The sequence below is a fragment of the Schistocerca piceifrons genome, chromosome 5 (assembly GCF_021461385.2).
Source record: "Schistocerca piceifrons isolate TAMUIC-IGC-003096 chromosome 5, iqSchPice1.1, whole genome shotgun sequence".
NCBI classification, from domain to species: domain Eukaryota; kingdom Metazoa; phylum Arthropoda; class Insecta; order Orthoptera; family Acrididae; genus Schistocerca; species Schistocerca piceifrons.
In genome coordinates, this window is record NC_060142.1 from 304,832,489 (window position 1) to 304,860,186 (window position 27,698).

At 37.4% G+C, this 27,698-nt stretch overlaps 1 protein-coding gene across 1 annotated transcript in view; it reads right to left on the minus strand.

Annotated features, from left to right (window-relative positions):
- LOC124797862 (rho guanine nucleotide exchange factor 18) overlaps positions 1-27,698 on the minus strand; it is a 605,682-nt gene that overhangs the window by 178,260 nt on the left and 399,724 nt on the right. Inside the window, exon 14 of the mRNA XM_047260933.1 lies at positions 1,615-1,668. Coding sequence (XP_047116889.1) covers positions 1,615-1,668 — 54 coding nt within the window. The remainder of the gene's footprint in view (positions 1-1,614; positions 1,669-27,698) is intronic.

The following is a 27,698-nucleotide window of genomic DNA, read 5'->3' on the forward strand; positions in this document are numbered from 1 at the left end:
GCTGGCATACTATGCTTACTTTCATTCCATAATGTCATATGAGATTATTTTCTGGGGTAATTCATCAAGTCAAGCCAAAGTTTTCCAGGCACAAAAACGTGCAGTAAGAGTTATATGTGGTGTGAACTCAATAACATCCTACAAAAGCCAGTTTAGGGAACTAGGGATACTAACTACTGCTTCCCAATATATCAATTCTTTAATGAAATTTGTCATTAAAAATATATCACTTTTTCAAACCAACAGCTCAATTCATGGAATCAATACTAGAAATAAGAATCTTCAGAAGGATTTAAAGTCATTTAGCCTCTAATTAAATGAAACAACAAGTTCACTGTTACCAGTCACGGTGACTGCTAACAGTGAACTTGTTGTTTCATTTAATGTCAGTAACAGTCACGGTAAAGCCTAACCTAAAAATGTTCGCATTTAAAGTCATTTAGTCTTGTACAAAAAGGTGTGCATTATTCCGGAACACACATTTTCAATAACTTGCCAGCAGCCATAAAAAAGCTTAACAACCAATGAAATTCAGTTTAAGAGAAGCCGAAAGGTGGCCAACTCCTCCTACTCCATTGATGAATTTCTCAGTATTTAACTTCTGCACAATTTCAGTGCAGTAATGTGTTCATTGTAAATAAGTATTATAGTAGTTGTATTGCACGTTTATTACCTTATGAATAAATAAAAATTCAGTGCATTAGTATTTGTAAAATGACTCTTTCGTATTTTGTTCATTAAAAAATGATGACCATTCCACTTGGGACCTGTGGAACGGTACATTAGCTTATTTGTTTTAGTTGTAAATATTTGTCATAAGTTGTTGTTTTTCTGACATGTTCTACATCCTGGAGGACCACCTCACTACGGATCAATTGGAATGAAAGTAAATCTAATCTAATCTAAAAAAGCACTGACATGCCACAAATGCATTATGCCCAAACTGAGCACAGTTACAGCCTACAAAGTCAAAACAGAGAGTGCCTAAATACACCTCCACAGCACCATCTGTTCGCTGATGACAGACAAATGAATCACTAAACACTACAACCCACCAGTGTGCCCTTATTACACTCTCGTGCCACTGAAAACAGTTCCTGAGGGCATTACTCTTTTTCTTGGACTGTATGCGCAAGAAAGAACTTCAACCAGTAGTTCTGTTGTCTGTTTAAAGTCATCCAAACCTTTGAACAATGAAAGATAACACTCCTGTTCTGTATTCAGACCTTAAAGTTTTATATTTCTGATAAAAGAAAGACAGTTCTCTCCTTCCTTAATGATCTCTTATATTGCTTGTGCCATAGGTATATGCAACTTCACCAACAACAAAAAGGCAAGGATATTTCTTTATTGTGTCAAATTCTGTTTAACCCGATTGTAAGATAAATAAAATTGTATGCTCTGCAACACTTCTTGGGTTAAAGAAATAACATTATCCAAATAGTCTAACAAATTTCTTATGCAAATTCCCATAACCATTTGAATTATTTTTTAAGAGAATAGAATAGTTTTTTTGTCATATTCAAGAAAATCAAGCATGTAAGTATGCTACTATCTAATGTTTTGTGTACAGGCATTATTAAGAAGAGAACCATGAAATTAAATTACACTCACCCAAGTCCATCATGCTGTCCATAGTCACCTTCTCTTTCCTCGTTTATTATTTGACTGTAGAGATAAATGCTATCATTACTTTCAGTACATAATTAGAGGAAAGGCAAATAAATGATATCATTACAAAATCAAATCAAATGTCACTGTTAAGAACTGGAGAGATTACAACTAGATTATTCTTACCTCTTAACATTAGTAACATTGATAGAAGATAGTTACATACTAATAACATAGACAATATACAATGCACCCCAGAATAAAAAATCTGTGAATATACAATGCACCCCAGAATAAAAAAATTGGTGTGTGTGTAACAAAGTGAAAAATCTGTGCACCAAACATAACTACCATGTAAACAGATTTTTTTATAAACAACGAAAAACAAAAATGTTTTCAAGTGCATTCAGTGTATTGTACAGTAATACACAGGAAGTAATGCCATTTGATCTTATATACATATATGTACCTAAAAATAATCATTGTGAGATATAAGTAATTAGCAGGAAAAAAGTGTTGCTTTCAAGCAGCGTGTCTACTGTATTGCACCTAGAAGCTCAAAAGCACCAAACATTCAGAAATACAATAACAATGTTTTACTGCCGAATGTGAATAATTTCTAGCGTATTTCAGTCAGTATTGCTCTTGTAGCTATATGCAAAGTGCTTTTCACATGACTCAAGCAGCATGAAGAATATCTGATGATAAACATATCACAAATAGCAAATTAACTGTATTATTTGCTGTTCCACAAAATATTTGGTGAAATTTTTCAACAAGCCTGAGCAAAAGGTGGATAATGGCTAATATTATGAATGCTGTTAACATTTTCTACTTATATTAGTTGACTCTGGGTCACTGGAACAAGGAATCCTGGCCACAAAATACTTCATAATTGCATCGCTGTATGGAAGAGTCTTGGTTTTCTACATACATCTATTTGATGTTAAAATCAAAGTTCTTAAGAACATAAAGTTCAAACACCGAAATGGCACACCAAAGTGGCACAACTGTATCACCAAGAAACGATGTAATTTTGTCTTGATATTCTTGTTATATTTCAGTAACATGAAAATCGCAAAACTTAAAAGTAATATGTTAACTAGAACATTGAAATGACTAGCTCTGTAATGCTTCAACACATCGCTCTACATATGACCCTGCATAAGATGTTTCAGTTTAATTTGACATAGAAGTTTATTTTTCTTCTCACATTTTAGGCCAATATTTAATATCAAAATTTCTGAGGTTATCAAAAAATCTGTAATGACTAATTTTAAGCAAAGATCAATATTATTTGTGAAAATTACCAACAGTATCACAATAAGAACTATGATACAGAAATTCTCTTGCATTGTGTTAGATTATGAGTCTCAGTTACTTTTATTAATTATTGTACTCTTATTCTATTCAGTAATCCAAACAATGACAGCCCGATAGCAACACTTCTTTCTTCAATAATTACACACAATATTAATGTTATCTTCATGCCTCTATGTATGAAACTCTAGAAGAACAAGCAGAATGGAAATGAAAATAGGCAGAAGCACAAAGGCAGATTGAAAAAAGGAATTATTTTTCTCAGAAGCACAAAAGAAGGACAGACAGAAATAAGAGAGAGATTAGCAAAAAGCAGGGCTGATAGTCTACAAAAGTGTGAATAGCGTTTAATACGATGGCCCCATACCACACCTAAATTTATAGAGAAATAACAACAAAATAAGAAAAGGTACAAGTTACAAAAATCTTGTGGTTTTTTTTATTTATTTTACCTACACTCTTAAAATTACGGCACTTACTTATTTTTGGATAAGGACAGCAAACTGAGACCAAGTTGGACCTCACAGTACTAACCCACAACAGAATTAATTCTCTCAAGTAGAATTCATTGCTGCAGATGCCCTCAACAAAATGCAAGAAGCTCACAGTAGGACCATGTGATTGGAATGAACACAAGCAAAGGTGAAAAAAGCTAAATAATAAAACAATGGTAACTCCCTTGTTCAGTATGCCGAGGGTCTCACTAAGGCCTTCCCAGAAGGCTCTAACCCCCAGACCAAGTCCGCAAGCAGATTTCCCGTGCCATTTCCCCTCACAACTCCAATCCTCCCACCACTCCCAAGTACTTGCCACAAAGGAGTGTTCCCTTCATCATCCATTACAACCCTGGACTGGAACAATGGATCCACATCCTCCACCAGGCTTTAGATAACCTATCACTATGCCTGAAATTAGGGACATCCTACTCAAAATATTTCCCACCCCTCCTAAAATGGTGTTCTGTCACCCAACTAACCTCCACAATATCCTGGTCCATCCCTATGCTATTCCCAACCCCAATCCCAATCCCTTGCCACAAGGATCATATCCCTGTGGAAGACCCAGGTGCTAAGCCTGCCCAATCCACACACCCAGCACTTTCTATTGAAATCCTGTTATAGGTTTATCCTACCACATCAGGGGCCAGGCCACCTGTGAAAGCAGCCATATCATTTACCAGCTCTGCTGCAATCACTGCAGACCTTTTTATATTGTTATTACTACCAATCAGCTGTCCACCAGGATGAACGGCCACTGCCAAACTGTGGCCAAGAGCAAAGTAGACCACCCTGCCACACAAGATGCAGCTGAACATAACACACTTGATTTCAATGGCTGCTTCACTACCCAAGCCAACTGGATCCTTCCCTCCACCACCAGCTTTCCTGACTTACACAGATGGGAGTTATGCTTACAACTCAGTCTCCACTCCTGTAATAATCCCGCCCTCAACCAATGGTAACATACTGTCCCCTCAACCTCTGTCCTACCATCTCCTCTCTATTCTCATTACTCACCCTGTTAATTTGCACCACTCCGCCAACACATTCACCTGTCTTTCCCTACTCCCCTTCTTTTTTGTTCCTTTTTTCCCCACCTCCCTGTTCCACAACCCCTGACGCTGCACCTGTTGGCAGTCTAGTCCCAGCACACTCCACCAGACAGCATACGTCTCTCTTCCCATCCGTACACTACTATTCCATCAACTTCCCCACCCCCTCCAGAATGCTGCTTGCTTTTCATGTGCTGTTGCATTCTGGCCCGAGATGCTGGAGTTGGCGGTCATGTGTGTGGGAGGTGTGCTTGTTAGTGTGCAACTTGATGTGTCTTCTATACAGCAAGTAGCAATCTGTCTTTACCTACATTGTTGAGAAAGCTAAAGAATATGAAAATAGTAGCACAGCTTACAACTTAGCTCCTTTCTTTAACACCTTCTGTACTATGATATATAAAACCGTGGCCCTTTATCTTTTCCTTACTCACATGGCCTTACTTGCTCTGATTGGATTTAATTACAAAATAATAACTGGAACCACAGATATTCCTTTACGAACAACTACAAATAGGAACTGACTGTAATAAAAACATGTAGGAGATTGTTATTATTATCAAAGTACACAAATGAGAGGCAACATTGGAAGGCAGTAACAATCACGAAAAATTAATGGGCAAGGAATTGCTGATGCACAACGTTCAGCATAATGACAGTATAAACTGAGCACGTATACCTAATGTTTAAAGTCAGCCCAATCACATAAAACACTGCAGCAATCTTTCAGACTAGAAGGTGTTCTGATGAAGTATGCATACCACATAGATTGTTGCTGTGGGTAATATGACAACTCTTCTTTCTTATGCCATTCTATTAAAGGTATAAATCTAATCTCACTTATTTAACCAACAAAGGAACTTCGTATCATTGGTTACATGCTCTTTTTATTTCAAAACTGTAAAACAAATTGTTTAGCCCAATGAGTTAAACAAAATGATGGACACTGCTATGCTGGTTAAATTTTCAATAGGCTTACAGCAATATTTGAGTGTTAAATCTCCGGTTTTCAATTCTGAGTTGACAGGCTAGTTTGCCACAAGCTACATTTATTTGTAAAGGAGATGCTTTCAGCATTTTGTGAATTACATGATGAACTGTTCAGTGGCCATGTGGCTTAGACATAAATGGTGGCATGGAACAGAAGATATTTACATTTAAATTTATTCTGTAACAGATAAAAACACTTATTGATGGTCAGCAAACAACTGACCTACAAGGATTTTTAACACAAACCATCCTTCTGAAACTGTCCCTGAAGTAAAGAATAAGGTATAAAAAATGCAATAGTCATATATTACTGAATCTACAATGACTTTTAACCCAAACACTATGTAACCAGAGTGAGACAAATATAATGAATGCAGAGCGTGTTTGCAAACATTATCTTAGAATTCACCATCCTACAAGGAACAGAGCTGTGTAGCTAATTCTCAAAAGGGTTCTCTGTCATAAATCAAGTTCTAGGATTTCAAGCTCTTTCCCACATTCTGATGAAAAGCATTTTTCTTGAAAACTTTCCTTACATACAGCTGATTAATTTATACAAAGCAAACATCTATTTAAGCTATAAGTAGAATAGAATGAAAAGAAACCAAAGCAGGTTCAAGTGTATACTGATTCTACAGCAACACATTAATGGTTATAAACACATTTTTTTCTCAATTGATACATATTTCTCTGTGGACTTCATACCATCATTTCACCTCTCTAGCTTGTTCAATTTCTTCCTACCCAATTCTGCTCATTCATGAATCTCAGACGAGAGCAGTAAGGAATAACACAGAGAAACCACTATCTTATCTTGGTTTATTATCATCAAATTTTGAAATAAGAAAAGACACATTGTTCTATAATTTTCCCACTGTATTTCAACGTATGAAAACCCTTTCAGGGCCAGAGACAACCTGTTTTGAAATAAATTGCTTCTATTTTGTACTTTTCAGGGATAAAATTTTTATATAAGAACACATATGGGAACACACAAGATTTTTGTACACAGAACCCATTCTGGATAACATTGCTGCATTGACCTATCAGTTCAGAACAAGGTGTAACAAATTTACCGACTGGCAGCTACCTAACGATGAAATGTTCCTTTTTTGGATCAGTGTTTCAGAAACAGTTGCTCCAGTAATCCAACATTGTTGCGCTATCTACAAATAATCGCTCAGTAGAAACTAACTACATCTCTATAAATAAAATATGTATTTCTAATAACCTCTCTTATTTTTTTAATTTCTGGAGTGGCTACTAATTTAAAGTCTGAAATGCTCCAGTATGGGCTTCGTATGTTAAAAAAAAGTAGGAAAGTAGATTGGAAAGAAAGAGAAAGACACAATGACAGCTTGAAAGTTCCAGTGTCTGTGGATAATGAGTGTGTCATCCCACATCACACACACAATGTGACACGTGCTATGTAACTTACTTCACTCCGAGCTTGGTGGCGACGCGCCTCCACGGAGAGTAGCATCCGACAGTCCTCCTACTGAGAGGATGGGTCAATGCATAGCAGAACGGAGTGGAAAGCAACAGATTAGCAAGGGGGCGCTTGGCCACAGCCCGTGGGGCAGAAGGGGGCTGAGGGTGATTGCATTGGCCAGCACCAGGCATGCCCACTAGCATATGCTTATCCACTACAAACCCAGCTGCAGCCAAGATGCTCTCACTCTCAGTAGCACAAGTATTAAAAAAACAACTATAAGGTTTAGAAAACTAGATTATGCAAGATTTATGAGCTGTTTAATTTCGCAGCACTAAGCATCAGCAGTGCTTAAAAAGCATAACAATATGTTCGAAGAACTGCACTTACATTCAGAGAGCATGATATTTAGGCTGAACTGACAGTTTGTGGTAGCAAAAGCTGATCTGCACATAAATTTTCACACCCTCTGCCAAATGCCGTTAGTTATAAAATTAAGGTAGGCAAAGTACCTTCATAACTGCACACACATACATACATGTTACTTAAATGAATAAGGCACACAGAAACATGAAGGCATGCACTACCCAGGCAACTCATATACAATGCACTACAACTGCAAGATTTAACACCTAAATTAATAGACTGTTGCTGCTGCATGTAATGAGGAAATCATTTCATAAGTTATCATTGCTTAATGCAATGTTATCAAACAAATTCTGAATTTACTTGTGCATATATTAGTTTCTTTTCTGCCTACAGGAACTGCAACCACTAGGTATTATCAAGTGCACATTTATATTAAAGAAAACAAGTTACAAAGTTTATTTCAATGTACATAAAAAAATTAAATGTCATGTTTTACTGAACATATTTAATTTTTTTACAGCAACATACCAGTAAATTGACTACAAATGTATGTCATTATATGAATAAATACAAATGGAAAGAAGATTCTTCAAAACATTTGTTGGTGACAGCACAAAATGAGCCTAAATCCTGAGCTAATGAAAGCAAACATAATTTTCTTAAGCCAGTAGCAAGAAAAAACCGACACTGTAACATATCAAGATTTGTGACAGAATACCATGATACACATAATGACATTCTTGAATATTTCATTTATCATGGATAATATTTCAGTTCATATATTGAACCCCAAAAGCAATAGGAAAGTGTTGAATATGTGAAAATTCTAACAATCTTGTCAAAAATTGAAAAATTTGATTGAAAAAATCATCATTACAATCATATTCATTCAAAATGTTATGAAAATTTTAACATGAATCTTGAAGCAAAATCATTTGGATTATGAAACTGTAATTACATATTAAGCCTTAACAAAGCAGTAAACAGTTTTTGTATAGTTAAGAGGCTGTAAAGAGGATTGTGGCTACCATTGTGGAGAGTCACTGAGTCAGTCAATAGGACTGCTGTTGAACCCATTTTGGTTTGTATGAGTAAATGAAAATCTTTAAAAAAGAAAATGAGTTGTTTAAAATTTTTCATTAAGCAAAATCTGCATAACCAGATAAGAACATGAAAAAATCTGAAGAACCACTTTAGGACTTCTGTACTGAACATAAACAACATTTAATTATGAACAATAAGTTTAGTCATCTCCAATTCAACCAAATAAATAACTAAGTATTTATGGACGTTTTCCTGCTTTTAAAACTCAATGTACCTTTTTGCAAGAACTACAATATTATAATTTGGATCCTGCAAATAATTAGTATTTTTGAACTGACACTTTTGACTAAATTCTTGCCTACATTGTGAGTAGGAGCATTACAACATGAGTCAAAAGAAATGGAAAAGCAATTAATTATATGAAATGTATAACATGTAATGGAAATGGACATTAAACCTACAGAGAAATGAGAACACTGAACTACACAGACCGAAGAAGGTACACAATACAACAGATTCAAGAAGGGGGAAAAAAAGTTAGTCAAATTTCACTTACAAAATGTCCCAATTCATAAATAAAATTATGATGTCTACTTCTGTGTGATATTTCTTTATAAAAGAGCAGTTGGTAATAGCTTCGATCCACTATACAAGCCTCTTCATAAGTAATTTGACACACAATATAATTTACCCTGCCTCTAAAAATTATAAGCCACTGGGCAGACTATGAATTTTTATGATGTGACTCGGTTTCAGTTTAAAAGGGTCATAAAAAGTGAAAGGCAAATCAATTATATAATCTAATGCTCAGAAGTGACTTTTAAGAACTTATTTTTTGACTCGCAACGAATCCTACACTGTGTGACACCTAGAATAATGCCATTGTGTCATAGCACATCTTGTAAAGGGATTGATAAAACGTCTACTCACCAAGTGGCAGCAGGGGAACATACACACAAAAGCGTTTAACTTTTACAAGCTTTTGGAGCTAGTGGCAGCTTCCTCTGGCAGAAGAGTTGAAGGGGAAGTCTTTCCTTCTCGTCATATACAGTACGTTTTGCCTGACCTTCAGGATGATTTTTCTGAACTGTACCCCTTTCCCTAAACACTCCAGTCCTTTTAATTCACCCCTCTTCCTTCCTCTTCAACTCTTCTGCCAGAAGAAGGAGCCACTGGTTCTCAATGCTTGTAAAAGTTAAACTCTTTTGTTTGTGTTTGTGTGTGTGTGTGTGTGTGTGTGTGTGTGTGCGTGTGTGTTCCCCTGCCGCAGCTTGGTGAATAGATCTTTTATCTACCCATTTACTTTATATTGTCAATAATTGATTATTTTTGTTCTTATAGTATGTCTTGCGATATTCTGGTTGAAGAGAATGGGTTTGGTGATTGGATGGAGACTAGAATATGTCAGTCCACACAGAACAAAGAATATAAAAAGCCAAGTTCCATTTGTGATTCACATCTCACCATACTGCCCATACAGCTGACTAACAAATACCATCAACAAAATAATGCTGGTAGCATCATAGCTGCTTGGTGCTGCACTGCAATTAAGCTGAAGATAATTTATGTCGCGGTTGTCTAAAGATTTCTGAAAGTATTGAATCTATCAACCACTGCAATTCACTATCAAATTTGTGAACTACATGTTGAATAGACCATGAGTATATCAATGAAATGGAAATGGGTCTGATTGTTCAACAGAAGGTGGGACAATATAAAGAATGAGGAATGCAGTGGGCAGCAGTTGTTGACAATAGGTAACTGGTGCATGCTATGGAAATAAAGATGACATAGCACTCTAAGGAAAGTGCTGACCTCTTTAGTCAAGTGTGATTGAGGAGAAGACAACAGTGATTCACAAGACTAAATAACAGTCCATCAAGTGGATGCAGAAGTCCTTGCCATCATCTTAAAACTTCTGTGTACTTTGCATAATGACAGTAGAGGTGCACTGTGGAGTGGCTGTTTTGTAATGTGATGCATCCAACAACAACAACGGCTATTCTGATGATAATCTTTCATGAGATGCAATAAAAAACTAGTGACGAGATGTTCGGAGATGGTGATGTTGCTGTTTATGACAATATTCATACTGAAATTCCGATTAAAATGTGATGAGTTGTTACAGGCTTTGATTGTAAAAATTTTCCTCATCCCTTCTGTGGCCTGGACCTTGCCTTTTCTGATCTGGTTTATGTATTTTTTTAAAAGTGTTTTCTGCTGTTACATAATGTGTCATTTTAATTGGCCAGTTTCTGGATATACTTTGCAATGTCCAACAACAATTTCCAGAATAGGTGCACACTACGCATTTTTCCTTTGCCACGCTGCTCTCTAAATTGAGGGAGTGCTGCAGAAAATGGAAAAGAGTGGAGTAGATATACTCTTCCACACACACCAACTGTAGTGATTCGAGAATTTCCACATAAATTCTGGAATCACTCAACCTTCTGCCACCTCGAACAAGCAATGTTTTAAAGATAAGTATGAGAGAGAGAGCCTATTTACTGCACAACACATGTCTTTGTTGCAGGATGGACGTTTATCGTGGGGAGGCCAGAGTTGCGTGGTTCTAAAACCAAACTCGTTTGTAAATGTTAATTAAGTGTGATTCTAAAGTTCGAAATATGAGTGAAATACAAGAAGATGGACATTTTTATGGTGTATAAATACATCATGAATTGCCTACTTATTTAACAAGGATGGCAATCCGACTTTACACGTTCTGTCACCGAAACCGTTAGAATGTGGTGACCCGCGTGATCAGGACTCGAAGAAAGAGGAATTTTGAAACGAAATCAAGTAAAAAGATATTGTGAGTGGCCATAGCAACCATTAGTAACAAGACAGGGAAATTGTTTAGCAGAGTTGCATTCTGCATAAACAGTAAAAAGGGGTGAAAATTAATAAATATCTTACAAGAAAAGACGCATGAAAAATCTCAACAGTTTAGATTAAGAAGAATTACGATGAGATCTATTCGACGACAAAGATTTAGTGTGGAGAGTAAGCATCCCTCACACACATCGCAAGGGCGTGGACCCCATAACCAGCAACCAACGCCAACGGGGCCAGCAGCTGCTCACCAGTGCTGACTACAAATCCGTTCACCGACACCAACGCTGAAACCAACCTTTGAGGCTGCCGGTGCCCGTGCTGTTCACCGGCGCTGACTGCACACTTGCTCACTGACACAGCCTAAGACTCTATGCCATGCGAGCGAAAGACAGTTAAGGATACTGCTCAAAATAGACTGTTAGTATAGTTATTATACTCAGAGGTGAATTTTTTTAATGATATCTCGATATAATAGTAAGAAAGATATGGATAGTACTCAAAAAACTGGGGAAACACCAGAAGCAGCCATGGTCTTGACAGTGACAAAAGAAATGCCAGACTGGACTGAAGTAGCAAATTTAATTAAAGCACTAAGTCTTACATTAGATTACCAAAGAACAGAGTCAAATGCTCAAATTGCAACTTTAAGTGAAAAATTAGATGCACGAAGTAAAGAATTCACTGCTGTAAATACTTCTTTAAGAAAGGAACTAAATACAACTCTAAATGGTCAAAGTCGTAAATTAGATTCAGTGAACACTCAATTAAATAATAAATTGGATGTTCAGAATGAGACTTTAGCATTGTTAAGTGCTAAACTTGACTAGAAGAAGGGATCGGTTGGTAGGACATGTGTTGAGGCATCAAGGGATCACCAATTTAGTATTGGAGGGCAGTGTGGAGGGTAAAAATCGTAGAGGGAGACCAAGAGATGAATACACTAAGCAAATTCAGAAGGATGTAGGTTGCAGTAGGTACCGGGAGATGAAGAAGCTTGCACAGGATAGAGTAGCATGGAGAGCTGCATCAAACCAGTCTCAGGACTGAAGACCACAACAACAACAACAAGTGCTAGAGTAGATGAATGAAGTTAAGAATTTAGTCAGTTATGTGAAGGCATGGGAAATTTGAAGACTGAATTTGACGCTTTAACTAATAAAGTAGAGAATTTTTAAATAGATCTGAGAGAGGAGTTATCTGGTTCTTTAAGTAGTCAAGTAAACCAACTGTTCACTGACTTGAGTCAGACACAGAGTAAACAATTTCAGGACTTAGCTAAAAAGTTAGAATTTGATATTGAAGATAAATGTAATAATGTAGAATCTGAACTTGACGAAAAGTTAGGGTCAGTTCAAAGTGTATGCAATGTAACATTTGATGCTGTAAAGCGTAGGTTGCACACCATAAAAGAGAGTTTGGGAAAACAGGATAAATAAATACCTATGGTCCAATCGCAAATTGCAGGCGTGAGCATTTAAGTAGATGGTGTGGAACAAAATGTTAAAGAGAAACTAGTCACTTCAGATATAGTAAACATAAGTAATCTGGAGAAACAGGTAGAGGAAATAATCGACCAAAAAGTTGCCAAGAGTGTCACTCCCAACAACATTTCTCAAAATTTAGCTTTGAAACTTAACGATACTAAGAGAGGCATAGATAGTTTAAGGAAAGAATTCAAATTTATCCAGGATAGAGAAAAAAATTTAATAACTTTACCTAATGTTGTGTTGCCGAGTAAAGTGGTAATTGTTTTCTTGTGGGGAGACTTTCACACAAAATTTAACAAGAAGTACTGGTTTGCACTTGCTCAAGTGAGCTTAATATCAGATCCATGGGATCCAGGCAGAGTCACATCTGTCCCCCAGGGACATTAACATTCTGTGTTAACGGTTGGAGTGACAATGGTCAGATCCCAAGCTGTTTTTGGCGTTTCTTCTGTACTACGTTTCCTGCACTGAATTCCCTTCAGATATTATACTATTCTGTTTTCTATTAATATATTCTTTTTTGAAGGGGTGGGTATTATACAGGGTGAGCACAAAGTCTTGCCCTGATTATAACAATTTATTACAGAATAACTATTTGACATAATATGTTACATCTAATGCCATTACATAGGTTAGTGTTACCAGTTTTTTTCTAAGACCACTTACATTAGTAAACCTCAACGTGTGCTCCATTGGTAGCTTGGAGAATGTCAAGGCAGTGTTCCAGTTCCTGCCAGGTGTTTCGTAACATGTGTTCTGTCACAGTACCCCCAGCAGATTGTATCCTAGCCTTAGTTCGTCAACGTCAGCAACTGATGTGACGAAGACTTTGTCCTTGATATAGCCCCAGAAAAAGAAGTCAAGAGACGTAATGTCTGGAGGGTGGGATGGCCAAGGAGTTGGACCGTTCCTTCCAATCCACTGATCTGCTCTCCAGACATTATGCCTTCTCACTCATGTACTGGCGAAGTAGGGATCCTGAGGAAGAGGGGTTGGAAGTGTTTTCTGTCTTTCTAGTTATCTTCTCTCTCTTCTTCGATCTTAGCAACTGTTTCTACTTTTTCCTTTCTGGCTTCTCATTCGAGGACCTATCTATCTTTCCCTCTTTCCATATTCAACTACTTCTATCGCAGAAGTCCCTCTCAGTTCCTGTGGTTTCCAATAACCTTCAGCTTATTTTACATAAGTTGGCCGAAGAATCAGGCTACACAAACACAATTATGCCTACACACAAAAAATACCATTACACAAACAAAGCTCTTACACAAACTGTGAAGTGTTGTAGGGGGGAAGAAATGTGCACATCGGGAAAGGATGCACACACATTGTCGTTTCCAGTGATGGTTCTACATCGCACATATACAATGATCATTCTGAATCGCCTATGTGCGTAAGTATAGAAGAACTAGGCTTATTTTACTTCGAGTATACCTAAGTAGGAAGCGTGAGTAATTAAGAAGAGCATAAGCAAGAGAGGAAGGGTTTGTGATAGTTGTTAAGGAAGGTCAGTCTGACAAATATTTTGATGACTGGTAGGATAGTGGGACTCTTATAACACAAGTAAACACATTTTCTACGAATAGTGTATAAAGGTAGACTATATACTAAGAGTATAAAAGTTGAAAAGTAGAGCAGGACTCTAGGGTACTAAATGATGTATTAAAAAGTGAGTGTGAAGTGTGAAACAGATTTTGTAATTTTACCAGAGGATATTTAATTATAGTGCACATAAAGATGTATACTTGGGAAATGACACTAGAGGCCTACTCAAAGGATAAGGAGGGTGCACCCAACATTTATTGGATATAAAGGGCAGACAGGCAGACCTAAGAAAGGCTGACCCATACTGTGCGGACAGGGGCACCAAGAAGGTGATTGACATGTACCACAGGAGAATAGGAATTTAAAAGGGATACCTACTGAAATGGAAGGAGGAAGGGCACTCATAGGGCCAACCCACGTGTAAGGTATAGATGCTGATCTGAGGGGAAAAGGACAGTAACGTGACAGAAGTCACACATTTTGTACAAATTATTCTGGTAAGTTTGAATTCTATATTTCACTAGCATTATTGTGTTTTCTGAGTGTCAATAGGAACACTTATTTTGCCCAGAGTTCCTCCTGCCTACAGACCACTATAAGTAATGAGGCCATTACGTACCAAAGAAGTAGTACAGAGAATAAGAATAGAGTATGAAATATTCAAGGGTCCATGACACCTGGAATTTAAGATTGGAAAAAGAGTAGGAAAGAAAAATTTTGGTCCTCTCGAGTTTTAGATACTGAAAGAGCTAACTCCAACATAAATTGAAAGGTTCACATTCTATAATTGTAGTGAAATTGAAAAAAGGAATGACCAAGCAATAAGAACAAGAGCATTTACGATTATTAATAGGAAAAGATGTATTGTTGAAAAATTAAGTATTATCCTATGAGGTATTAATGTACATGATGAGTATGTGTAAAATATTGCGTGTTCGATCTAAGGAAGAGGATATGTAGTTATTCGAGAATTTACACATAGTCTGGAACCAGTCGACCTTCTGCCACCTCGAACACTCAATGTGTGTGTGTGTGTGTGTGTGTGTGTGTGAGAGAGAGAGAGAGAGAGAGAGAGAGAGAGAGAGAGAGAGAGAGAGAAAGAGAGAGAGAGAGCCTATTTACTGCGCAACACATGTCTGTGTGTACCAGATGGACGTTTATCGTGGGAAGACAAGAGTTGCATCAGACGAGTGATGCCGACAAGTGTTTGCCGCTTGCACCATAGAACCTGTATCGAGAGGATGCAAGGAGTAACTACATATTATTCCTTGACGGTCCAATAACTGTAATTCTTATAGACAATTGAAACATGATTTGTCTAGAGACTCTTACTTGGTGTTAGACTTGCTAGAAGCAAGACCTTTTTTTCGAATTTCTGGTGGTTATTAAACCCATCACAATGTAATTATATTTAATTGTATCTAATGGTATCAGTGTAGTTGATTTGCAAGAGTTTGTATGCTTATATGAGAAACTTGTGGAGATGAAAATATACCTGAACTGAAAGTATGAGGGTACTGAGTTATTTCTATTCAGAGAGAGAGAGAGAGAGAGAGAGAGAGAGAGAGAGAGAGAGAGAGAGAGAGAGAGCATTTTTAGTTCCTCTAACCAGTATTATTGCTTCGGAGAAAAAGTTGTGGAGATTGATGCAACCGCATATCCAGACAAGAGGATCGGCTAAATGTTTCAAGTAAGTCAACTGTAGTAAGAGATGTGTGAAGTTCGCAATCCAGTTTTGCACTGCTTCTCTTGTCACCTAAGCCGTTAGACAACATGAGAAATGAGGTTAGTTAAAGATTTTTGAGCACAGTTGTTGATGTTAATATTAATATATTGAACTATTAGTTATTTAACTTAATTGAAGATTGAACTGCTTCGTAAACTGACAGGCACATCGAAGTATACACTGACAGAATACAAATATCGATTCCCATATAAGTTGTTTCCTTCCATTATTATAATTTATTCTCGATGACGGTCTGAGATAATTAATATATCATCATGCCACATGGCTCTTTGGTTTGTCAGATTAGCAATGAAAAAGTTCATGATTTGGCCCTAAACAGAGCTGAAGACTTTTTTATTTTCAGATTTAGCAAAATTTTATGTACAGAAGCACCATCTACATCTACGTGATTACTCTGCTATTCACAACGAGCACTTAAATTTTTCTGTGCGAGCCCTGATTTCTCTTATTTTATTGTGATGATCATTTCTCCCTATGTAGGTGGGTGCCACCAGAATGTTTTCTCAATCGGAGGAGAAAACTGGTGAATGAAATTTCACGAGAAGATCGCATCACAATGAAAAACGCCTTTGTTTTAATGATTGCCACTCCAATTCACGTATTATGTCTGTGACACTATCTCCCCTATTTCACGATAATACAAAATCAGCTGCCCTTCTTTGTACATTTTTGATGTCATCCGTCAGTCCCATCTAATGTGGATCCCACACCCCACAGCAATACTCCAGAATAGGGCAGAGAAGTGTGGTGTAAGCGGTCTCGTTAGTAGACCTGTTGCACCTTCTGCCAACGAATCGCAGTCTTTGGTTTGCTCTACCCACAACATTATCTACATGATCGTTGCAATTTAGGTTATTTGTAATAGTAATCCCTAAGTATTTAGTTGAATTTACAGCCTTAAGATTTGTGTGACTTATTGCATAATCGAAATTTAATGGATTTTTAGTACTCAAGTGAATAACTTCACACTTTTCTTTATTCAGGTTCAATAAGGCTAAGCCTTATCAATGTTAAACTGGTTGAGTAAGACAACACTATGCCTCGATAAACACGCTCTTCTTAAGCCAGTATTCTAATTAACGAGTAATTCCATATTTAACGGTTTACACCATGCAAATGGTGGAATCAACATAAAAAAGTTTATACAGAAAAGGCGTAATTCCAGCGTCAGATCAAACAAACAGTATCCTTACCAGACTCATCTTCTTAGTATTTTATTGTACAACAAACTGTTCACAAATACCAAGAAAATAATCCATTTTTGAAAACTGAACTGTTTAAAAATATAGAAAAGGGGAGATAGTAAAACACCAGGAACCTAGATTATGAAATCAAGCTAACTTCTATCCACAAATTGTAATTTTTCCCTGGTTTCCAACATAACTAAATCATAGATAAGTTGATCTAACTAGGATGGGAAGCACTGCCATCTTCTGGTAGTTTTCTTTCAGGCCTAGGTACTATGAATAAACAATCATGTCTATCACACAAGATTTAATCATTTTGAATGATCATTGATATCTGTTCCTCCCATACAAAAAATTGAAGATTCTTTTTCGTTCCACTTCATATTAACCACTTTGACTTTCTTTTGTGTGTATGTTTGAGGCCATCAAATTTTGGGGGCACTGTTCAGTCAGCAGTCATTCCAGATTCAACATTTCCATGAATCCAGGACACACTTATTTTCTATACAACTTTGATTACCTACAGATTCCAAATAGACAACAAACATTACTTTTTTCTTTCCTCTCCGATTGATGCAGAAGCTTGTGCATAAATGGTCTTTTAACATATTGTTAGCTGGAGAAACCTGTAACAGTTGAATTATTATAATGTCTTTTACTACAGTCTCTCGTCACTTTTCCACAAGGATCAACTGATTAGTTCCTTTTGTTCCGAAACTGAGTATCAGTGTGGAAAAGCACGATAGCAGACTGAAAGAAATGTATCTCTTTTTTTTTGTTTGCATCATCAAAGTTAGATTTTAGAAAGTAAAAATTTCCAAAATAATATCGTCACAACCATCCAATAGTGGAACAAGCAAATTGTACACTACATTTTTCGATAAGTAGGGATTCAGTAAATATTTCAGAATACCCCCAAATATAAATTTCATTCTGTTAATAAAAGCTGTTTCATAGAGACATGTTAAAGTAACAGTATACTATGATAAATATAATCTCTTTTCCTTTTTCTTATAAACATGTACTGCGCAAATGCAATTTTTATTTCTTACGAATATAACATGACACATCATCAGGTAACTTATTTTATGTGATTCATTATTTATTTTATACAGAATTTCATGCCATTAATTCATCTGACACAATGCTTGCAATAAATACAAAGTGAAACTACACTAAGTAAGCCTCAAGTGAAAGATGAAGGAAGCACCTGATTTTGCAAACTCTGCTACAGAAACTGTTGCAACAAGATATTGTGGGGGAATAAATATACCAAATTAAGCCACCTCTAGAACAACATGATGTTATTTATGATGTCAACTCACGACACCATAAAAGTCTTAATCATCAACGTATTTCTACAACACAAATATAAGAAAATGTTTGCTTCAGAACTTCTACCACTTAAACTGATTGAGATTATTGTCTGTGAAAAATTAATCAACAAATAATGGTAACCTTTGTAATTAAAATGCACATACTGCAAACTATTAAAAAATGTATGGTCATTAATCTCTTTGAAATTTATTTGGAACAAAATTTAATGATTGCAATGAATGAAAAATAATAAAAATACAAAAAACATTGAAGCAGAAGAAGATAAACTAAGGCACGCAAATATTTTGCAGCAACAAATTGTCTTCATTTTAGTTAATGTCTCCTCTTTCTGAGACGTATCCTGGGATATCTAAGCTGCATACTGTTAATTACCATTCAATACGGATGTCACAACATTAGGTTGTGACCACAGAAATGATTTCATTCAGAATAATACTATTAGTTAATATTTTTAAAAAGACATTATAGATACAAAGAGGGGAGGCTGGTATCAATTTACTACAGATGTAAAAGAAATAAGTTGCCTCACAGTTTTATTGTTATTCTGATAACTAACATTTTTTAACTAATTTTATCCACGTTTCTCATTACAGAGTATTTTTCAGTGTTATGAATGCATTTGAATTCACGTGCATAAATGTGGACTTATTTTCACAGACGTCTTCACAGTTAGTGAAAGGCCCATCAGATTACTTAAATGCTGCATGGAAACTGCTACGTCTTGTTGCAACTTAGCAAAGAGCAGTGATCTGATTGGAAAAGATGTCATACAGCTGTTGTATCCTCTCCTGGGGAGAAGTGGTCCACAACTGGCATAACTGGTCCTTGATATCCTGGATACTGACACTGGGATTTCTGATCTGGGCCCACACATGTTCTATCAGAAACAGGTCTGTGGATCTCTCTGGCCACAAAACTACCTCAACATTATGCAGACAACATTATTCTGATAACTAACATTTTTTAACTAATTTTATCCACGTTTCTCATTAAAGAGTATTTTTCAATGTTATGAATGCATTTGAATTCACGTGCATAAATGTGGACTTATTTTCACAGACGTCTTCACAGTTAGTGAAAGGCCCGTCAGATTACTTAAATGCTGCATGGAAACTGCTACGTCTTGTTGCAACTTAGCAAAGAGCAGTGATCTGATTGGAAAAGATGTCATACAGCTGTTGTATCCTCTCCTGGGGAGAAGTGGTCCACAACTGGCGTAACTGGTCCTTGATATCCTGGATACTGACACTGGGATTTCTGATCTGGGCCCACACTTGTTCTATCAGAAACAGATCTGTGGATCTCTCTGGCCACAAGAGTACCTCAACATTATGCAGACAGTTCATAAAGCATGTGCCTAATGGATACAAGCATTGTCATGAAGAAAAACGGAACCACGATACTGTCGCATGAGAAGTAATACATAAGAATGCAGTGTCCGTAACGTACCGTTGTGCCGTCAGAGTTCCCTCAATCACTATCAGCCCTGATCTGAAGTCATACTCATTGGCTTCTGACACTGTGAACGCATGGGATAAGACAGCTATGCCTCTCCAAAACACTGGAAGAATGTGGGATAACACCGCTATGCCTCTCCAAAACATTGGAAGAATAGGACATCTCCCCAGCTTGCCCCAATACTCACTGATGATGGCCATCCAGGGTAGTGAAGAACCACATTCATTGTTGTACACAATGTGATCCCATTCGCCAGCACTCCATGCTTCCCAGCCAAACCACCATTACAAATGCAGCCATTCATGCTGTTGTGTTAATGTCTAGCCTAGCTGCCACTTGTCTTCAACTAATTCTGCAGGATGACAAAGATTATTGCAGGGAGTCCACTACTTGTTCTCTGACTGCAGGTGCAAACGTGAAGGAGCTATGATAGTTTTCACGCAAAGTACGGCGATTCTGTCTTGTGATGGATAGACTTGGTTCACTGAAACCTTCAAAACAAGTATGCCTGCCCTCACGTTCCTATGAAATTCAACACTGAGCCACTGCCACATCTGAATGTCCCACAGATTCTGTATGCTGCACAATTTGATCAGCTGGTCAAATAGAGACCGACAGTCAGGTCCCTTTCGTACTCTGTTAGATGCTGACAACACTGACTCACACCACTGTGCTGTTCACTAACATCCAACACTGTTTACACCCCTTATATACCCTACCAGGCCTGGTAAAAACAACTAAACACAAACAACATCAGTGCTCTCTGGTGGCCCTTCTATCTGCCACAGAGAATTGCAGCTCTAAATTATTTACATAATCACTGAATGTATGTAAATATATGAAGTTCCGTCGACATCTGTCCATGTGTCCTGGGTGCTAGACTTTTTTGGTCAGGCGGCGTATAATAATTAACATTTTGGTTTTCACCATCTTTGGCCAACTTCAAACTGAAATGTTCCTCATAAAAAACATTTCATTTTCATTGGCAAGCCATTTTTTGTTCCTATTTGATGAAGTTTGTGCTCATACTAGACATACTAGACTAGGAAAATCCCACCACTGACATGACAAGCTTGCACAATGGAAGATGCATTGCTATCTGAACTCACCTGAGACTAAAGATGCTGCAATGAACCATCAGTATAATCCCAAGTAGTAGCACCATAAAACTGTGTACATAGTGTTTACTGTCTGATATAAATTAGTTCAGTGCCATAAAATGGAAATTTTGAAAAAATTAAATGAATTTTATCTGGTCTTGATAAGTGTGAGTATGTTGGCATGTCTGTGAAATTATAGTTCAATTCTTTTATCTTGGCGGCTCGCGCATGCCCGCCCAGACGCGGGAGATTGCTGTATTGCCAGTTGCACACGACGCACGCGCCAATAGAAGCAGCGCCATAGTATAGCATAGTTCGCAAGCTTACGTGTAGGGGGGAGCGCGCAGTTCATGAAGTAAAGCCACCATGGGCACATTAACCCTTTCGCTGCTACAAAGACGTGCTCCCTGCATTCCGTGCTGTGTGCGATTTTGTCACTGCACTGCTCACCTGTGCAGACACATCGTGTTCCGACTGCTTTGATGCTCTCATCAATCGATTCCACAAAAACTATTTGGCCCAAAAATTAGATTTTTACACAGCTTCTTGACGGATACCTTCCCCCCATAAATTACTTAATTTTGTTTCGATGTTCAACGCAGTCATTATGCAGCATTAAATATAGTAAACCATTGCACGAAATATTGAAGAGTTTGCAGAGGTAAAAGTCCGTAGAGTATACTTTCCGTATGGTCGATTTTAGTTGCCACAATGTTGAGAATGAAATATGGACAAGATACCTAAATTTCATATAAAATTTACTGTATAACAATAGCTCATTTAAGTACCACGTAGGTGTCGTATGTAACATTGAGAAATATTCCGTCTTTTGCGACTGTAACAAAAGTTTTATTTACACCGAGCACGTTTGGCTTTATTTTAAAGCACTTCAATCAATCAAAAGGAAGTAGACAAAATACATTAAACAAAACTGTGGACCTACAAAAACATTCGGACTTGAATATACCGTCTATCAGTGAAGTGCTCTGAGCTATGTCAAATATAATTTTTGTGTGTGGCACACACAAACATCATTTATTTGCTAAAACACTGATCTGCCAGCACAAACGTTGAATATTGTGTTACCGCAGCACAAAACTACAAAAGGTGACTTGGCAATGGAGACAAAATACTGTCCACCGAACATGCTTCAAAAGAGAGAAACGCGTCTGGTCTTAATAAGTCCCTTATTACAGTTGCAGAAGAGGAATATATTTCAGTACCATTGGTAAAACTGCGACTGTGGAACTAAAACGAGAAAGAGAACATGAGTACCATTGTGTATGTGCCATACCTTTCCTTGATTGAAGTGCTTTAAAATAAAGCCAAACGCGTCCGGTGTAAATAATACTTTTATTACAGTCGCGAAAGACGGAATATTTCTCAATATTACATACGACACCTATGTCGTACTTAAATTAAATGAGATATTGTTATACAGCAAATTTTATATGAAATTTAGGTATCTTGTCCACATTTCATTCTCAACACTGTGGCAACTAAAATCGACCATACAGAAAGTATACGCTATAGACTTCTACCTCTGCAAACTCTTCAAAATTGCGTGCAATGGTTTACTACATTTAATGCTGCATAATAATTGCGTTGAACATCGAAACAAAATTAAGTCATTTATGGGGGGAAGGTATCAGTCAAGAAGACATGTAAAAATCAAATTTTTGGGCCAACTATTTTTTGTGAAATCGAATGCTAAGTGTGTCAAAGCAGTGAGAACACCATGTCTCTGCACAGGCAAGCAGTGCAGTGATGACAAAATCGCGCACAGCGCGGAATGCGGGGAGCACGTGTCCGCAGTAGCGAAAGGGTTAATGAAGAGACAAAGCACCAGAAATTTCAAAAAATGCATTCAAACGAATATAATTCGTGAAGTAAGGCACTTCGATATTATTTTTAAATAATGAAAATATTAAGCACCACATAAGGTTTGAACTCATAAGCTTTCGCGTAGCAGCGCAACAACTTAACCGTTACGCTAACGCACCTCGTCTGACTACACGACGCCATGAGGACTATAACATGTCACGCAAAATACTGACAAACACTGTTGGTATGACTATGAATTACTCACGCTTCGTCGAAGTACAATAGGAAATAAACAATTACCGCTGTTCTTTATTGCGAAAAAGCGGTTCGTGAGAGTGATACAAACAACTTTCCTTGCTATCGCCTGAATTAGGAGTCTTATTGCTTGTTTGGTTTAATTAATTAATAGAATATGAAGCAATTGGTACAAAGAATGCTTTTTCCAAACTTTCTATAAAAGAATGTCTACTATCGAGACATTGCTTTTGTTCTATTACTTTATTTATGACTGAACATTTCTAAAACTGAAGACACTCGTCCATGCTCTGCACTGCAGTCGAGATGTGGCTACGTCGTTCTCTGTTCATTGGCTGACTGTGTTTTGTGACGTGCACTTTAGTTGCGGTTCACTTCTCCACTTTATGTAAGTTCCACACTATTCACAATGTATGTTGTTTGCTATTATGTAATGGTATCTTACCGTGAATGTAAATGTACACTCTCATACACTGCATAGTTCAGTTACCGTGCAGATTACCAATACATGAATGTGAAAAGTTTGTGAATTACACAATCACTTTTGTGAAACATACAACGTGTAGTATAGGCAATTAAGTAAATAAGGGGCAATGAGATTGAGGAGGAGTTTAGTGTTTTTAACATCCTGACGACAACAAGTTCATTAGAGATGGAGCACAAGCTCAGATTAGGGATGGATGGGGCACGAAATCAGCCATGCCCTTTCAAAGGAACCGTCCTGACAGTTGCCGGAAGTGATTAAGGGAAATCACAGGAAACCTAATTAGGATGGTTGGATGGGAGTTTGAACTGTCGCCCTCCAATGTAAGTCCAGTGTGCTAACCACTGTGCCACAATGAAATCAACTTTAGAGGACATGTCTTGAAAATCAGTACAACTTTACTGTTAGTGAGTTTTGATTCAAAATTTTAAAAGACAAATACTCACAAAACTGTTGCTCTTCTTCCTCCGAAGATGGCTTCTTAATGGCACTGAGTGAGATGGCGTAGTGGTTAGCAGAATGGATGCTCATTCCAGAGAACAATGTTTGAAATCCCCATTCAGCCACCCAGAGTTGTGTTTTTCACCATTTTCCAAAATTATCTAAGAAAAATGCTGGGATGATTCCTTTGAAAGAATATAACCAATCTTCTTCCCCCTTCTTCCCTAGTCAGAGCTTGTGTTCCATGTCTTACGACCCCTTTATCCATGGTATATTAAAATGTAATCTTCCTCACTTCTTCTTAAGGGGGTCAGCCTCCTTCAAAATTTCAAATAATAATAATAATAATAATAATATCCCCCCCCCCCCCAAGATGTTCTCTGAGATGTCTACTTGCAGTATTCATCATAAGTTTACCAGAAACTCCATTATCAAGTTACAAAGTGTTTTGTGAAAAACTGTGTCTGAAATCCATTCACAGCATGAAAAAAACATTTGACATGAGGTCAGTGTGGCAGCATGTAATTTCAATGATGACCTAACAGGCATTACGAAAATTATGAACATGCTCGAACTTGAGACTGGATCAGCCTTTTACAGCTTCTGCACCGAAGTAGTCAAAAAGCATACTGAGTGGACAGAGCAGCAGATGACACAAGCTGTCAAAGAAGCATGGCCATAAAGAAGATGGATGAGGACCTCCTTTTGGATCTGGGAGTATTATTGTACAGTCCACAGATTGCTAACCAGAGGTACATTTAACTTGACTACAAATAATGTAACCCAAAACTAATTGTTTTTTTCTTGAAACCATATTTTTCAAATTTGCAAGAACCTTGAGTATGGTACGTATGGTTCTGATCAGAATTTGATACCACCAGCATTCTAAATTGAATCTATCAGCATACACAGTCATTTTGCAAAATCTTTAAAAGTCTATTTTTGGTGTATGCTTTTGTCTCAATTTTTTGGGCAGAGCAAATGAAATTTACTTCAACAGATCACCTTTATGTTAGAACTTAATATTATTCATTTATTCAATTCAGGGTTCCCACCAAGGACCAATATTCCAGCTGCAAGGGGTCCTTCCCACTAATGCAGTGGCTACAGGGAGCATCTGATGTGGACACAAAAATGATTTCTTAAAGACAAAAGTGTAAGGAGTAAAACTATAACAACAGATTAAGCATTACTTTTAACTTTACTTGAGAAATGAAGGTCACGAAAATCAGCTATTTTGCAATGCATAAAGACAGTGACATCTCTTCGTAATTCTTGAAATGACACACTTCCCGATGATGTCTTAGCAAATGCATTGTTTTGGTAAAGTACAAATGACTTTTCTTGTTACAAATTGGGCCCCTTTCTGAAAACTCTGATGCAACTGATTGCATAGAGATGATGTGCAAATTACAGGACTTCTTAACCACTCGAAGACCTCTGTTGAGCTTTTCCTCTCTCTGAGACTCCTTACCCCTTGCATGTACGCAATACATTCTCCATGAAAAGATTCAAGATTCAAGGATTTCTGATTATGTTTCCCTCACTTTCACAAATGATTTCATCAAAACTTGCTGCAGTTCAAATTCACATTTAACAAACTGCTCTCAATGCAATATTTACTACGAAACTGACAAATACAATGTTACTCCATTAAATTTTGGGCATGTAGCTGTGCAAATAGAATTTCTTCCACTGATATTTCAGCAGCATATCGTCCGGCCCTCCTCAGAGTAACTAGCAAGACTGATGACAAGGTGCCAAGTGCAACCTTATATGCTCCACCATGAAGGTGGAAATATTAGGGGAAGAAATTTTATTTGCACAGCTGCCTGCCCAAAATTTAATGAACTCTTCATTATGCCACGATGAGTTGAAAATACACTACTACAAGAGTTTTTGGGCAGTAAACAAACACAGAATCACTGTTACTACCTTACAGAATTAACACAGCACTAAAATATAATCAGCCCATGAAATTTTATTTGTTATACATCATGTTGTTGTTGTTGTGGTCTTCAGTCCTGAGACTGGTTTGATGCAGCTCTCCGTGCTACTCTATCCTGTGCAAGCTGCTTCATCTCCCAGTACCTACTGCAACTTACATCCTTCTGAATCTGTTTAGTGTATTCATCTCTTGGTCTCCCTCTACGATTTTTACCCTCCACACTGCCCTCCAATACTACATTGGTGATCCCTTGATGTCTCAGAACATGCCCTACCAACCAATCCCTTCTTCTAGTCAAGTTGTGCCACAATCTTCTCTTCTCCCCAATCCTATTCAATACCTCCTCATTGGTTATATGATCTACCCATCTAATCTTCAGCATTCTTCTGTAGCACCACATTTCGAAAGCTTCTATTCTCTTCTTGTCCAAACTAGTTATCGTCCACGTTTCACTTTCATACATGGCTACGCTCCATACAAATACTTTCAGAAATGACTTCCTGACACTTAAATCTATACTCGATGTTAACAAATTTTTCTTCTTCAGAAACGCTTTCCTTGCCATTGCCAGTCTACATTTTATATCCTCTCTACTTCGACCATCATCAGTTATTTTGCTCCCCAAATAACAAAACTCCTTTACTACTTTAAGTGTCTCATTTAGTAATCTAATTCCCTCAGCATCACCCAACTAAATTCGACTACATTCAATTATCCTCGTTTTACTTTTGTTGATGTTCATCTTATATCCTCCTTTCAAGACACTGTCCATTCCGTTCAACTGCTCGTCCAAGTCCTTTGCTGTCTCTGACAGAATTACAATGTCATCGGCGAACCTCAAAGTTTTTATTTCTTCTCCCTGGATTTTAATACCTACTCCAAATTTTTCTTTTGTTACCTTTACTGCTTGCTCAATATACAGATTGAATAACATCGAGGAGAGGCTACAACCCTGTCTCACTCCCTTCCCAACCACTGCTTCCCTTTCATGCCCCTCGACTAATAACTGCCATCTGGTTTCTGTACAAATTGTAAATAGCCTTTCACTCCCTGTATTTTACCCCTGCCACCTTCAGAATTTGAAAGAGAGTATTCCAGTCAACATTGTCAAAAGCTTTCTCTAAGTCTACAAATGCTAAAAACATAGGTTTGCCTTTCCTTAATCTAGCTTCTAAGGTAAGTCATAGGGTCAGTATTGCCTCAAGTGTTCCAATATTTCTACGGAATCCAAACTGATCGTCCCCGAGGTCAGCTTCTACCGGTTTTTCCATTCATCTGTAAAGAATTCTTGTTAGTATTTTGCAGCTGTGGCTTATTAAACTAATAGTTTGGTAATTTTCACATCTGTCAACACCTGCTTTCTTTCGAACTGGAATTATTATATTCTTCTTGAAGTCTGAGGGTATTTCACCTCTCTCATACATCTTGCTCACCAGATGGTAGAGTTTTGTCAGGACTGGCTCTCCCAAGGCCGTCAGTAGTTCTAATGGAATGTTGTCTACTCCTGGGGACTTGTTTCTACTCAGGTCTTTCAGTGCTCTGTCAAACTCTTCACACAGTATGTTATCTCCCATTTCATCTGCATCTACACCCTCTTCCATTTCCATAATATTGTCCTCAAGTACGTCGCCCTTGTATAGACCCTCTATATACTCCTTCCACCTTTCTGGTTTCCCTTCTTTGCTTAGAACTGGGTTTCCATCTGAGATCTTGATATTCATACAAGTGGTTCTC